The sequence below is a fragment of the Vombatus ursinus genome, unplaced genomic scaffold (genome assembly GCF_900497805.2).
Source record: "Vombatus ursinus unplaced genomic scaffold, bare-nosed wombat genome assembly UNPS02014791.1, whole genome shotgun sequence".
In the NCBI taxonomy this organism is placed as follows: domain Eukaryota; kingdom Metazoa; phylum Chordata; class Mammalia; order Diprotodontia; family Vombatidae; genus Vombatus; species Vombatus ursinus.
This window is the reverse complement of record NW_020954569.1, coordinates 24,256,565-24,269,007: the sequence shown is the minus strand read 5'-3', so window position 1 is coordinate 24,269,007 and position 12,443 is coordinate 24,256,565. Positions and strand designations below refer to the sequence as shown.

Sequence of the window (12,443 nt, the reverse complement as noted above, 5' to 3'; positions counted from 1 at the left end):
TTCAAGTCTAACAAACACTTAATTGCCTCCTATGTAGAAATCACTGGGATAGAATGGGGTCTGTACTAAATTTAGACAAGGCAACAATAAGACAATGCCCTCTTCAGAGTTTAGAGCCTAGTAAGGTGATAAGATACCAAAACAGATAAGATACAAATATGGAATACACAATATTTACTATAAGGGTGTCTAATACAAACAGTTCCAAGTTTTAATAGCTTTGCAGATATGTGAAACAAAGTGCTACATGAAGTCTGAGAGAAAAGGGCAGGGAGAACCAAGGAAGGGTTCGTGAGTTGGGAGAAAGGAGAGCACGACAGGATTAAGGAACGTGCTGAGCAAGCACATGAAGGTTGTAAAGGACAACTTTTTTGCCTATTTGAGAGGTAGAGAGTTGTCCAGTTGTCCAACTGAGCTGGAATGTCAAATTCTCAGAGGACAGAAAAGGGATAAAGCTGGAAAAGCAGTGATGCCAGACTGTGAAGGGTCCTGAATGCCAGGTAAAAATATCTAAATTTTACTTAACAGCCAGTAGGGAGATCCTAAAAATTTCTGAGCAGGGAAATGAGGTGAGACCAGATGTTTAAAGAGTCAAAAAAATTTTTTTATTTCAGGGATAAAATGAGCACAAATGGCTAATGGTATGACTTTTAAATGAGGTCACAAAAAGCCCACATATTTTGTGCCAGAGTGAGACTGCATGGCTCAAGGGACAAATCAGACATTTTACCATTCAATCAAAGAAATACCATTAACCTTTAGTCCTTCAATGAAAAAATGTCTTTTTAAGTATAATTCTGTCAAAATGAAGCTTGTGGCATAGGAATCAATGATCATGGCCTGGGGAACAGAGAGTGGTAGGAAAACAAGCAATATGTGCCTGTAATGAGGGGTAAACAAGACCCAAGAAGAGGCCTTAAGGGAAGAGAATGGGGTCTGAAAGAGCAAACAAAAAGGTCAAAGAGTCAGGAAGTCTAGGAAGAGTCCAGAGCCGCAAGGCCAAGGTTTACACTGAGTTAGGACAACTAGGATTTCTTCTACCTCTTTCCCTCTGTACTGAGACAAATTGCATGCCATACCACAAAATTGTGAGTTAGACTGCACCTCAGGAGAAAAAAGGTCCTTTGTCAGATCTGCAGTTCAGAAAACACCGTTAGCATATGCTAACCAAAACTTTTGTCCCACTTACCTACCTCTATTGATCCATACTGACTGGCTTACCTTTCATTCACAACTATGCTATTCGGTATAAAATTCTATTTCAATGCATGATTAACGCATTTATTTCATGAACAATTTTATAGTAAAATCTGTCTTAGGTTGGCTATTCCAGGCCAATCAAAAATTTAAACTCCATTATGGTAAGTGAACCTTTGGACAAATTTTTTAAAAGTTCTGTTTAATGAAGGAGAAAAAATGAAACACTGAGCTAAATTCTCTGAGTACAATGTTACAAAATAATTTTTTGTAAAGTATTATATTCAGACATACATCCAAAGGACCAAATCTAAATAATACCTTACACCTAGTATTCTTGTGGGGGTTTTTTGTGTGTGTTTTCAAATTTCTGGTTATATATGTCTGTGTTTGGAGTCTACCACTGTACTGTACATGATTAATCCAGCTTTCAATCAACGGAAGACCATTCTCCACTAAGTAGCTCAATCATTACTTCTCTCCATAGGGGCTGGATAGGACCTGACTTGCCGATTTCATTGGTATGGGCCAGGGAACTCCCAAATGACTAATGCAGATCTACTCCTCTGCAACTTAGTCATCATGTGTTACCTGAAGCACTCAGAGCTTAAATGAATTACCTTGGGTCACACAGTCACTATGTGGCAGGGGGACTTTTGTCTTTTCTGCCAGCTCTCTGTCCTCTATATTACAATGCCTCCCTCCATAGTAGTTATTATGGTGATGATACTCAGCACGTTTCCTCTCTTTAAGTTGAAAGTACATTACAATACTAAATACCTTATCATTCTAAGATGCCTTACAACTTTGTAATTTCACTTAAATTATTATTAATGATTAATTACATGAGCAAAAATTTACAATGAAGGGAAAACAATTATAATGACTAAGCATCCGTGTTCCAAGACTGACCTTTGTCTGTATTTTTTTCCATCTGCTAATGCCCTGTTCTCCTGTGCTGCATCCTCCCATTATCCCTCATGTGAAAAGGTACCAGAATAGCAGTTCTTCTGTTCCCTTCACCTTAGACACTAAAGGCAGCACTAAACCTAGGTCAAGAAGCTCTGGATTGACTGCTTAGAAGTGTTCTGTAAGATCACCCTGTTGGGACAAGGGAGAACCCAGCCTGAGTTGCCAGTGGAATTGACAAGAGTAGGCATAGTGAAAACGGCTCTGAATCCTAAGCATATGGTAATATTAAGTCAGAAAGAAGGAAGGAAAGAGGATTAGGCTGAAATGAGTCAGGATGAAAGAAAGGAAGAGGTAAGTTGTGGGGAACTATGAAAAAAAGCCAGTGATGCTGAGAAACACTCCCTCCTTCAGGTTAGGCCTAAGCCACTTGCAACTGAGAGTTAAATTTCTAATTGACAAAAAAGAGACCATGGATACATCCTCAGGCCCTACCTCCACCCAAGAATCCAGAAACAACTAAAGCAGCTTGGCCTTCCAAATTGCCTGCATATAAGCTATCTGGAAGGCTAATATAATTTCAAAGGCAAGGATAAGTATCCTCTACCACATCAATTGCCCTCTCCACCCCTATTCTGCTCTACCTGCTTCCTTAGCATCATAAATCCAATCATAATTAGGAGTGTTGACAAGTTTGTATCATTGAATTTTAATCAAAATAAAAATAATCACATTGGATCCTTTGCCCTCTTCCAAAAAAGAGAAAAGTTAGAAAAAAGGCACCAAGAGTCTGAGGGAAGAGGGCCAGGATTCCCTCATGGGAATGGAGGGAAGGCTCAGCTTCCTGATGGACTCTGGCAGTGTTGGGATGACTACTAGGTCATGCAGAGGCCTAAAAAATCCCACCCAGAAGTGAGCAGAACCAGCAGAACATTGTACACAGTAAGAGCCACACTGTGCGATGACTAACTTTCATAAACTTGCTTTTCTCAGCAACGCAAGGATCTAAGACAACTCCAAAAGACTCATGATGGAAAATGCTATCCACATCCAGAGAAAGAACTATGGAGTCTGAATGCAGATGGAAGCATGCTATTTGCTCTCTTTTGTGGTTGTTTTTTTTTTTGTTTCTTCTTTCTCATGGTTCCTCCCATTGGTTCTAATTCTTCTTTACAATATGACTAATGTGAAAATGTTTGATATGAATGTATATGTAGAGCCTGTATCGACTGCGTGCCGTCTGAGGGGGGAAGGGCAAAGAAGGAAGGGGAGGAAATTTAAAACTCAAAAGTTTATGGAAGTGAATGTTGAAAACTAAAAATAAATAAATAAAATTTTTTTTTTAAATCCCACCCATATGGAGTCTTCAACTTGGTGGCTGAAGAAAACCACAGGGGTCATTACATCCTCAACTAACCTCTTTCCATATTGGGACAGGGGAAAGGATACATTTAGGATTTTTGAAATCCAAGAAAGATTTAGGCATTCCCCAAACAACAGGTTATCAACTTTGTTTCCAAATATTTAATATTTAAATTGTTCTGTTTTTTTATTTCATATTAAGAAAGGGGTCCCTCTTTTTATCATTGCCCTCCTTAGTAAATATGACCAGTAGTTAAATCTCGGAGCCAAAGAGTATAGACATTTTAATCACTTTCTGATGTACTAGAGTGTATTGTTTTTTCTCTTTTTATATTGTTTTATATTGATAAGACAGCTATACCCTAGGGCCTTGCTCTACCAGTGGCTATCTGTAGGACCCCAGGCATATAATTTTTGTTTTCCAACTTCTCCAATATCTAAAAGTAAAAAAAAGTATTACCACCAAATAATATTGGAAAAATCATTCAAGAATTTCATCTAAAGAGAGAAAATATGAAAAATCATGAATTAATATAAATTACTATTGACAGAAATATTAGTTTATATCATTTTGAGAAGTATGGCCTTTTTAAAAAAAGAACCAATTTCTCGTCGATTAATACAACGTGCAGCTGAGAACAACATGACTAAAATCTCCATTCCTTCTTTAAAAATTCTGATTCTTGAGGTATTTCTCCATACGAACTGTGGCAATCTGATCTTGAAGTATTTATCCTGACATACCAACCTGGAGACTACATTCATAACTTCGTTATGTATACAAAACAGCCTGATTAGAAAAGGGCTACAAATGACAGGAAACCTAGACTAGCACAATGGGTGGATTCCCTGTGAATTCTCTACTAAAGATTATAGGAACAAAGAGTTAAAGAACTAAAAGGGATTTGAGAAGTTCACCCCTTCTACAGATCAGGATACTGAGGCCCAAAGAGGCTACATGACTTGTCAGCATCTCATAACTAGTAAACATCTGAGGCAGGATCTGAACCCAAGTCTTGACTACCTCTAAATCAGGGGTTCTCGACTTTTTTTGTTGTGGCATATGGATGCCTTTGGAATTCTGGTGAAGATTACAGTCTATTCAGAATGATGCTTTTGAATGCATAAAATAAATTATATGCATTTATTTTATTTATTTACTTAAATGCATAAAATCAATTATACTAAAATTTAGTTATCAAAAGATTTTAAAAAACAATTTCATGGACACCTCCCCCCCAACTCTATATTCTTGCTCTATGCCACAGAAAAGGACTGCACAGGATGAGAAGGCACAGATGGACTGTGATTTTTACTTATGGAGATAATGTGTCCATTGATGAGATCACAGATCTAATGAAGTATCAAGCACTGGTAAGTAATACTAGCTAACATATATAGGGCTTCAAGGCTTGTAAATTACTTTATGTTAATGTCCCTTCTATTCTATATTCCATCTCAACATGAAAAGAAGATTCACTGCTTTTTCTAAGATTGTAATGCTGCCTACAAGAAAAATATGGAGAAAAATTAGATCTTGAAACCTTCTCTTTAACTTCTATAAAATAATAAATATAACCCAGGGCCATAACTAGGGATGGTTCACTGGCATTTTGCTCCAGGATGCCAGAGTATAAAAGACAATGACATTACTTGCACTCTAAGCACCTGAGTTAGGGCTTAGGGCCCAGTTAATAGAAACTGGTTTTTTGGAGCAGACTTCACTGGTATAGGTAACTCCTCCTGATGAAGAAATGGTTTCTACTGATTAATATAAACAAGTACCTGTTCTGTAAATTATACTTTAAAAGAGCTGCCTGGGATACTAAGAGGTTAAGTGACTTACTAGCATTTTGTACAGGGCACATGAATAAGAAATGCTTGTTGGCTGACTTAATGCAGGGATACAGCAAGTATATGATGTTCAAGGTAGGAAATGAACCCCCAGCTTCTGTCTCCAAGGCTGGCTATCTATCCACTACAAAGGGGTTGCCTCTAAGTTAGTAATAATAGTTAAAAAAGGAAGGTAGGAGGTGATAGCAACCCCAAAAGAACTCCTTCCCAACTATGACCCTTTCCCAGTCCTTCTTCCCCTCACCTCTTCCCCACCCCACAAATCTCACTGTGTCCTGAATCTCTCCACACACAGGGCCTTGGGTGCCAGGGTATCCTGCCCCAAACTTGCATTAAGAAGTTGATTTGCTGGTGTATTTGGAGCTCCATGCCTCTAGCACAAAAACTGCTGTTACAGCACTGATAAACCCTAAAATTTGTTTCTAGATTCAAAATTTTATTCTTAAATTGTTTGAGATGCACAAGATCAAGAAAAAAATTACATGAAAAAACCCAAACCTGAAAAATGAATAAAGTTGCTCATAACCAATCAGGTATCTAATAATCTAAGATGAGCTTATTAACCAATCATATTATTTTTAATTAAAATAGCTAATACCAACTAGGGCACCCCTCTGGTGCCTGGGAGATACTCTAGGTTATTTATTGATGCTCTATGAATATTACAGAATACAGTTAAAAGCCCTCTTGTCATATTTTGTTTGTGTCATTCATTTTGAAAGAATTTTAGTGGGTCTAAGACATTCATGAAACTTTGTATTCTTCTTTGAATATTGCTAGATCAGCTGGAAAACAAAGAAATGTACATATTTTCAAAACCACAAAAAAAACTTGTGAAAAAATAGCCAAGTAAACCAGACACTAGTTTACAAGTGATATGTCTACTCCTTACCTGCCCATAATCTGTCCTGAAGACAACAACTCCCTCTGCACAGGAATTTACAGTGCTTGGAAAGTGCCGGCCATTTTCTCGCAACCAGACTCGGGTTCCCTGCAAACAAAATGAACATAAGTAAGCTTTAAGCCTGGAAAGAATTTTAAAACAAACCACAACTGCCCCAAATGCCACAATTACTACACACCTTTCCCTAATAAAAAAGATCATTTAAAAATTAAAATATTACCCATAGAATCTCTCTTTCAAAAAAAAAAAAAAGAATCTTTCAAGCAAGCAAATCTCTATGCTACATTTAGTCTCAGCATACAACTATGGCTTTGGGAGAGGGGGAAGGAAGAACAGATCTCGCTTGGCGTCAAGTACAGGTGTGGAGGCAAACATCTATAATCCCGGCTACTTGGGAAGACTGTGGCTGGAAGTAATCTCTTGAGCTTGGGTGCCCGCAGTAAGTTTGGTATTAACATTGTGTGCCCACCAAAGTAGGGGTAGGGGGGTGTGGAGGGGTAGGAGTGGGAAAGAGGCCTACCAGGCTGCCCAATGAAAACAGGAACCAGCCCAAATCCTAAGTGTAGTAGGTGGGATCAAGCCCATGAACAGTAAATGTACTTTTAGCCTGGATAAGGTGGGAAGACTTAATCTTTAACAACAACAAAAAAAAATGTTGGTATCTCTTCTTTTTATATTACCTTCATTTCTAGATATTTCTCCTCAACAATTTACCCTGCAATCTGTATCTTGTTTTTAAAAAAAGGAGGGGTAGGGGCAGCTAGGTGGCGCAGTGGATAGAGCACTGGCCCTGGAGTCTGGAGGACCTGAGTTCAAATGCGGCCTCAGACACATAACACTCACTAGCTGTGTGACCCTGGGCAAGTCAATTAACCCCAACTGCCTCACCACCACCACCACCAACAACAACAACAAAAAAGGGTAAGCAATTTCACAAAAAGGATCAAAATGTCTCCATAGAGGGGAAAATGGAAATATGCACCACTGCAGCTTACTCCTCTTAAATAAAAATTTGGAAACATTTGCCTAACATTCCTAAGCCAAGTTTTTGGAGCCAGGTCCATAGCAAGCACTTAATAAATGCATACTGACTGCTTAAAAAGGCGACTCAGAGCACTGATTTCTTTTTTAATTTGTACTCTGCTGCTTTATATTTCTGAGTTTCTTCCACCTATTATTTTACAACATGGAGTCTACGTGCTCCAAAGCTGGGCATAAGAATCACGATATTTAGCAGCAGAACCCACAAAAAGACAGCCAAAGACAGCCTGGACGGTTGATCGGAAAGGTATATCATGCTAGGCAGGGAGAAGAGCACAGTTTGGCGTGGGCACACAGGCCGCGGCAACCCTGGAATAGGCCTCAGAAGGCTGACTCCACAGGCAGCTGTGGTGGTTTCCAGACTTCTCAACCCATGAACGCCAAAGCCAACTTAGAAGGTCAGTGGGAAAAGTCTGTGACTGCAGTGAGAGAAGGAGCTGGGTTTCAGCCACCAGTCCTGAGCGCAGGCTGTGGCTGCCTCCTAAGCTTCAGGTTCATAGACTGAGAGGGAATCGAGTGGCTGATCAGAGGAGGACTGCAGGGATCTCTTTGCCAGTGCTGAGGCAGGAATCTCTTGCTTTACTGGTGCTTGGATCTGGGTCACAGTTCTGAGGGGCGGTCCTAGGGCGAGGAGGAACGCTGGCGTGATGCAGCTTGTTGTGGTGGTGGACAGAAAACACCTTGCCCCTTATCATACCACCTTGGAAGAACTGAAAATTTACAGGTCCCTAAAAGTAGCTCTAAAAACCCCCGAACAAACCCCTGAAGCGTGGGACCGTACACTCTCCACACTGGAAACAGACTTTTACCTTAACAAAGAGTTTAAAACTCAAGTAATTGGCCGGGATCATGAGCAAGCAGCGCAAAAAGAGTCAGACTATATTATCTTACTTTGGTGACAAAGAAGATCAAATCATACAACCAGAAGAAGAAAACAAAGTCAAAGCTCCTACATCCAAAGCCTCCAAGAAGAATATGAATCAGTCCCAGGCCTTGGAAGAGCTCAAAAGGGATTTTGAGAAGCAAGTAAGAGAAGTAGAGGAAAAACTGAGAGTGATGCAAGAAAATCATGGAAAAACAAGTCAACAGCTTGCTAAAGGAGACCCAAAAAAATACTGAAGAAAATAACACCTTAAAAAATAGCCTAACCCAAATGGCAAAAGAGGTCCAAAAAGCCAATGAGGACAAGAATGCCCTAAAAAGCAAAATTGGTCAGATGGAAAAGGAAGTCCAAAAGCTTACTGAAGAAAATACTTCCTTAAAAATTAGAATAGAGCAATTGGAAGCTAGTGACTTTATGAGAAATCAAGACACTGTAAAATAAATCCAAAAGAATGAAAAATCAGAAAACAATGTGAATATCTCATTGAATAAACAACTGACCTGGAAAATAGATCCAGGAGAGAGAATTTAAAAATTATTGGACTATCTGAAAGCCATGATCAAAAAAAGAGCCTAGACATCATCTTTCAAGAAATTATCAAGGAAAACTGCCCTGATATTTTAGAACTAGAGCACAAAATAGAGATTGAAAGAATCCACCGATCTCCTCTTGAAAGAGATCCCCAAAGGAAAACTCCTAGGAATATTGTAGCCAAATTACAGAGTTTCCAGGTCAAGGAGAAAATATTACAAGCAGCCAGAAAGAAACAATTCAAGTATTGTGGAAACACAGTCAGGATAACACAAGATTCAACTGCTTCTACATTAAGGGACTGCAGGGCACGGAATATAATATTCTGGAGGGCAAAGGAGATAGGATTACAACCAAGAATCACCTACCCAGCAAAAGTGAGTATTATCCTGCAAGGGAAAAAAATGGTCATTCAGTGAAATAGAGGGCTTTCAAAAGCCTTGATGAAAAGACCAGAGCTGAATAGAAAATTTGATTTTCAAATACAAGACTCAAGTAGAACATGAAGAGGTAAACAGGAAAGAGAAAATCATAAGACACTTATTATGGTTGAATTGTCTACATTCCTGCATGGAAAGATGATATTTGCAACTCATGAGACCTTTGTCAGTATTAGGGTAGTTGGAGGAGAAAAACTTATATGTAGGTGTATATATAGATATAGATAGATCGATAGAGGGCACAGGGTGAGTTGAAAATGAAGGGGTCATATCTGGAAAAATAAGGGGTCAGAGAGGATTATACTAGGAGAAGGAGAAAGGGAGAGGTAGAACGGGGTAAATTACCTCAAAAAAAAAAACAGAAAAGAAAAGGCTCTTACAGTGGAGTGGAAATGGGGGAAGGGGAGAGGGAATGAGTGAATCTTATTCTCATAGAATTTGACTTAAGGAGGGAATAACATACATGCTCAATTGGGTATGGAAATCTGTCTTACCCTACAGGAAAATGGGGGGGAGGGGACAAGGGAGTAGGGGGATGATAGAGAGGAGGGCAGATTGGGAAAGGGGGTAATCAGAAGCAAGTACTTCTGAGGAGGGTCAGGGTCAAAAGAAAGAATAGAATAAATGGGGGGTGGGATAGGATTAAGGGAAATAGAGTTAGTTTTTCACTGCATGTCCACTATGGAAGTGTTTTGCATCACTGCACATATATAACCTATATTTAGTTGCTTGCCTTATCAATGAAGGTGGGTGGGGAGGGAGGAAGGGAGAAAATTTGGAACCCAAAGTTTTAAAAACACATGTTTAAAAAAAAATGTTTTCACATGCAACTGGGAAATAAGAAATACAGGAAATGGGGTATAGAAATCCATCCTGCCCTACAGGAAAACTGAAGGGGAAGGGGATAAGAGAAGGGGGGGAGAGATAGAAGGGAAGGCAGACATGGGGATGGGGTATTCAGAATGCATGCCATCTTGGGGTGGGGGGAGGGGCAAGATGGGGTGAAAATTTGCAACTCAAAATCTTGTGGAAGTAAATGTCGAAAACAAAAAATAAATAAATAAATAAATAAAAATTACCATTAAAAAAAAAGAATCACGATATTTAACACTGTGTAATTCCTTTCCCTATTGAAATGCCATTAATAGTATAGGTTTATATTGTTGACCTGGAATGAACTATTTTTGCTCACTGTGATCTAGATGAACAAAAATCAATTTTCATGTGTTCTTCCAGTTTATGATTTGATGTTGCTTAGTGTTAATTTTCCATACAATACAACAACAATTATGAACCTACAATGTTTTAAGATATAAAGTATGCTTCCTGTGATAGGACGGTACCATGTAAAAGAAGAGCTACTGTGAAACCCAAGTAGTTTTAACAAGTTCAGGTTCACACTACTCATACTCATAGTTCATAGTCACATGCTTTCTGAATTCAAAGTTAAGCTGACCATCCCTAAATTTATCTGAAAACAATACTACATTGATAAAAATGACATGTGCAGCTGCCTATCAACTTTGGTCAGTTACTAGTAAACAGCTGCTGTCAAAAAGCATCCTTATTCTCCTCTAGCCTCTATGCATGCATTATTAGTAGAATGTTATCCCACTTTATAAATATCATGACTTTTTTTATGAAATGGAGCTTTTTATTTTCAAATTATATGTACAAAAAAAGAAAGAGGGTTCAATTAGAGAGCAGATAGATGAATTTAACTGAAATTTCAGGTACTTCAACCACAAAATTTGAAAGAATTATTTTAAAAAGATATGTAACATTACATTTGGTTTCCATTGGCACCTGCCACAAAGAACACAAAATTCCTGTCATACCTCATAATACATAATAGGATTTTACTGAGGAGGTAGTCCCCAAGCCGAGCTTAGAAAGGGAGAAAAAAGATTCCGAAAGATGGAAATAGGGAGGGAGTATAATCCAATCCAAAAAATATTTACTAAACACATCCTGTATTCAAGGTACTGTGTTAGATACCCAAGATATAAAGACACAGGAGAACTAGATCAAGCCCTCACAAAAGGGTAAAACCCAAAGGCCTTACATTTTCGGAGAGGATTACAGAATTTGAGAGTTGGAAAGGATCTAAGCAGCCAACTCTAGTCCAACCCATACACCAAAGGAATCTCCACTGAGATATATGAAACAAGTGACCATCTAGCCTCTGCCTGAAGACCTTCAAGGAAGAGAGCCCACAGCTCAAATTGTTAGGGATTTCTTTCCTGACATCAAGCTTAAATTGGCCTGTTTATGGACTTCCACTTATTACTCCTGGTTCTGTCCACATGATAGCCTTTCAAATATTTTAAGACACCTATGTGGTCTCCCAGCTCCTCGCCTATTGCCAGGTCAATTCACATGAGGTTAAATACACCCAATTCCTTCCACTGATTCACATTGCATGTACTCAAGGCCTTTGCACATCCTGGTTGCCCTCCTCTGGACACTGCAGCTAAGCAATGTCCTCCTTAAAATGTGGGTCCCCAAAATAATCACAATGCTTCAGATGAGGCCTGAAAAGGGCAGAAAATCATAAGCTAAGGTAGCCCAAAACTGCACCAGTTTTTCTTTTTTTTGGCTGCAGTATCACACGCTGACTCCTATTGGGCTTGCAGTCCACTAAAACCCCCATAATCCTAGAAGTGAAAGTTTGTGGAGCTCAGAAAACAACAGGTTCTTTATCAGTCTGGCTGGAAGGGAGGAGTGTGTGAATTCAATTCAGCAACAATTTATTAAGGCACACAGTACGTAGAGAGTAAATTCAAGGAGAAAAAAAGTAACAGTCCACTACTAGTAGTCTTTGTGCTTACATTATCTCGGGGTTTAGAAGGCTGAAAAGCAGGGTTATACCCAGACTATGACAGGCTGAATTTTTATCATATCCCAGACATAATAGGAAGCCAAATGGGCAGTTACGGCAAGAAAAGCTAAAGAGGAAAGAACTTCCAAGCCAGAGAGAAAGGAGGATAAAAACCCAACTGGGTCCAGTCTTCTCTCTAGGAGTTTACTCTGTGCAAGGAACAGGGCCATCCCTCCAACCCACCCCAATCCAGAGCAGGTGGCAGTGGCTCAGTAGAAAGAGAATTATATCTAGAGTCAGGTGATTCCATTTCAAATTCTGTCTCTGTCACTCATTACTTCTGCGACCTTGGGCCTCTCTGGATCTCAGTATCATTTGTAAAAAAAAAAAAAAAAAAAAAAAAAAAAGCTGGACTAGATGACCTCTAAGGTCCTTAACAGCTCTAAATCTATGACCCTATGACTTGGCAATTGAGTGGGTGGATGGAAGGAAGAAGAAGAA

The 12,443-nt window shown here is 39.1% G+C and overlaps 1 protein-coding gene across 1 annotated transcript in view; it reads right to left on the bottom strand.

The window, feature by feature from the left end:
* The window catches only part of MYO10 (myosin X), a 261,628-nt gene that overhangs the window by 194,735 nt on the left and 54,450 nt on the right, over positions 1-12,443 (bottom strand). The window contains exon 2 of the mRNA XM_027868901.1: positions 6,215-6,313. Within this exon, the coding sequence (XP_027724702.1) occupies positions 6,215-6,313 (99 nt within the window). The remainder of the gene's footprint in view (positions 1-6,214; positions 6,314-12,443) is intronic.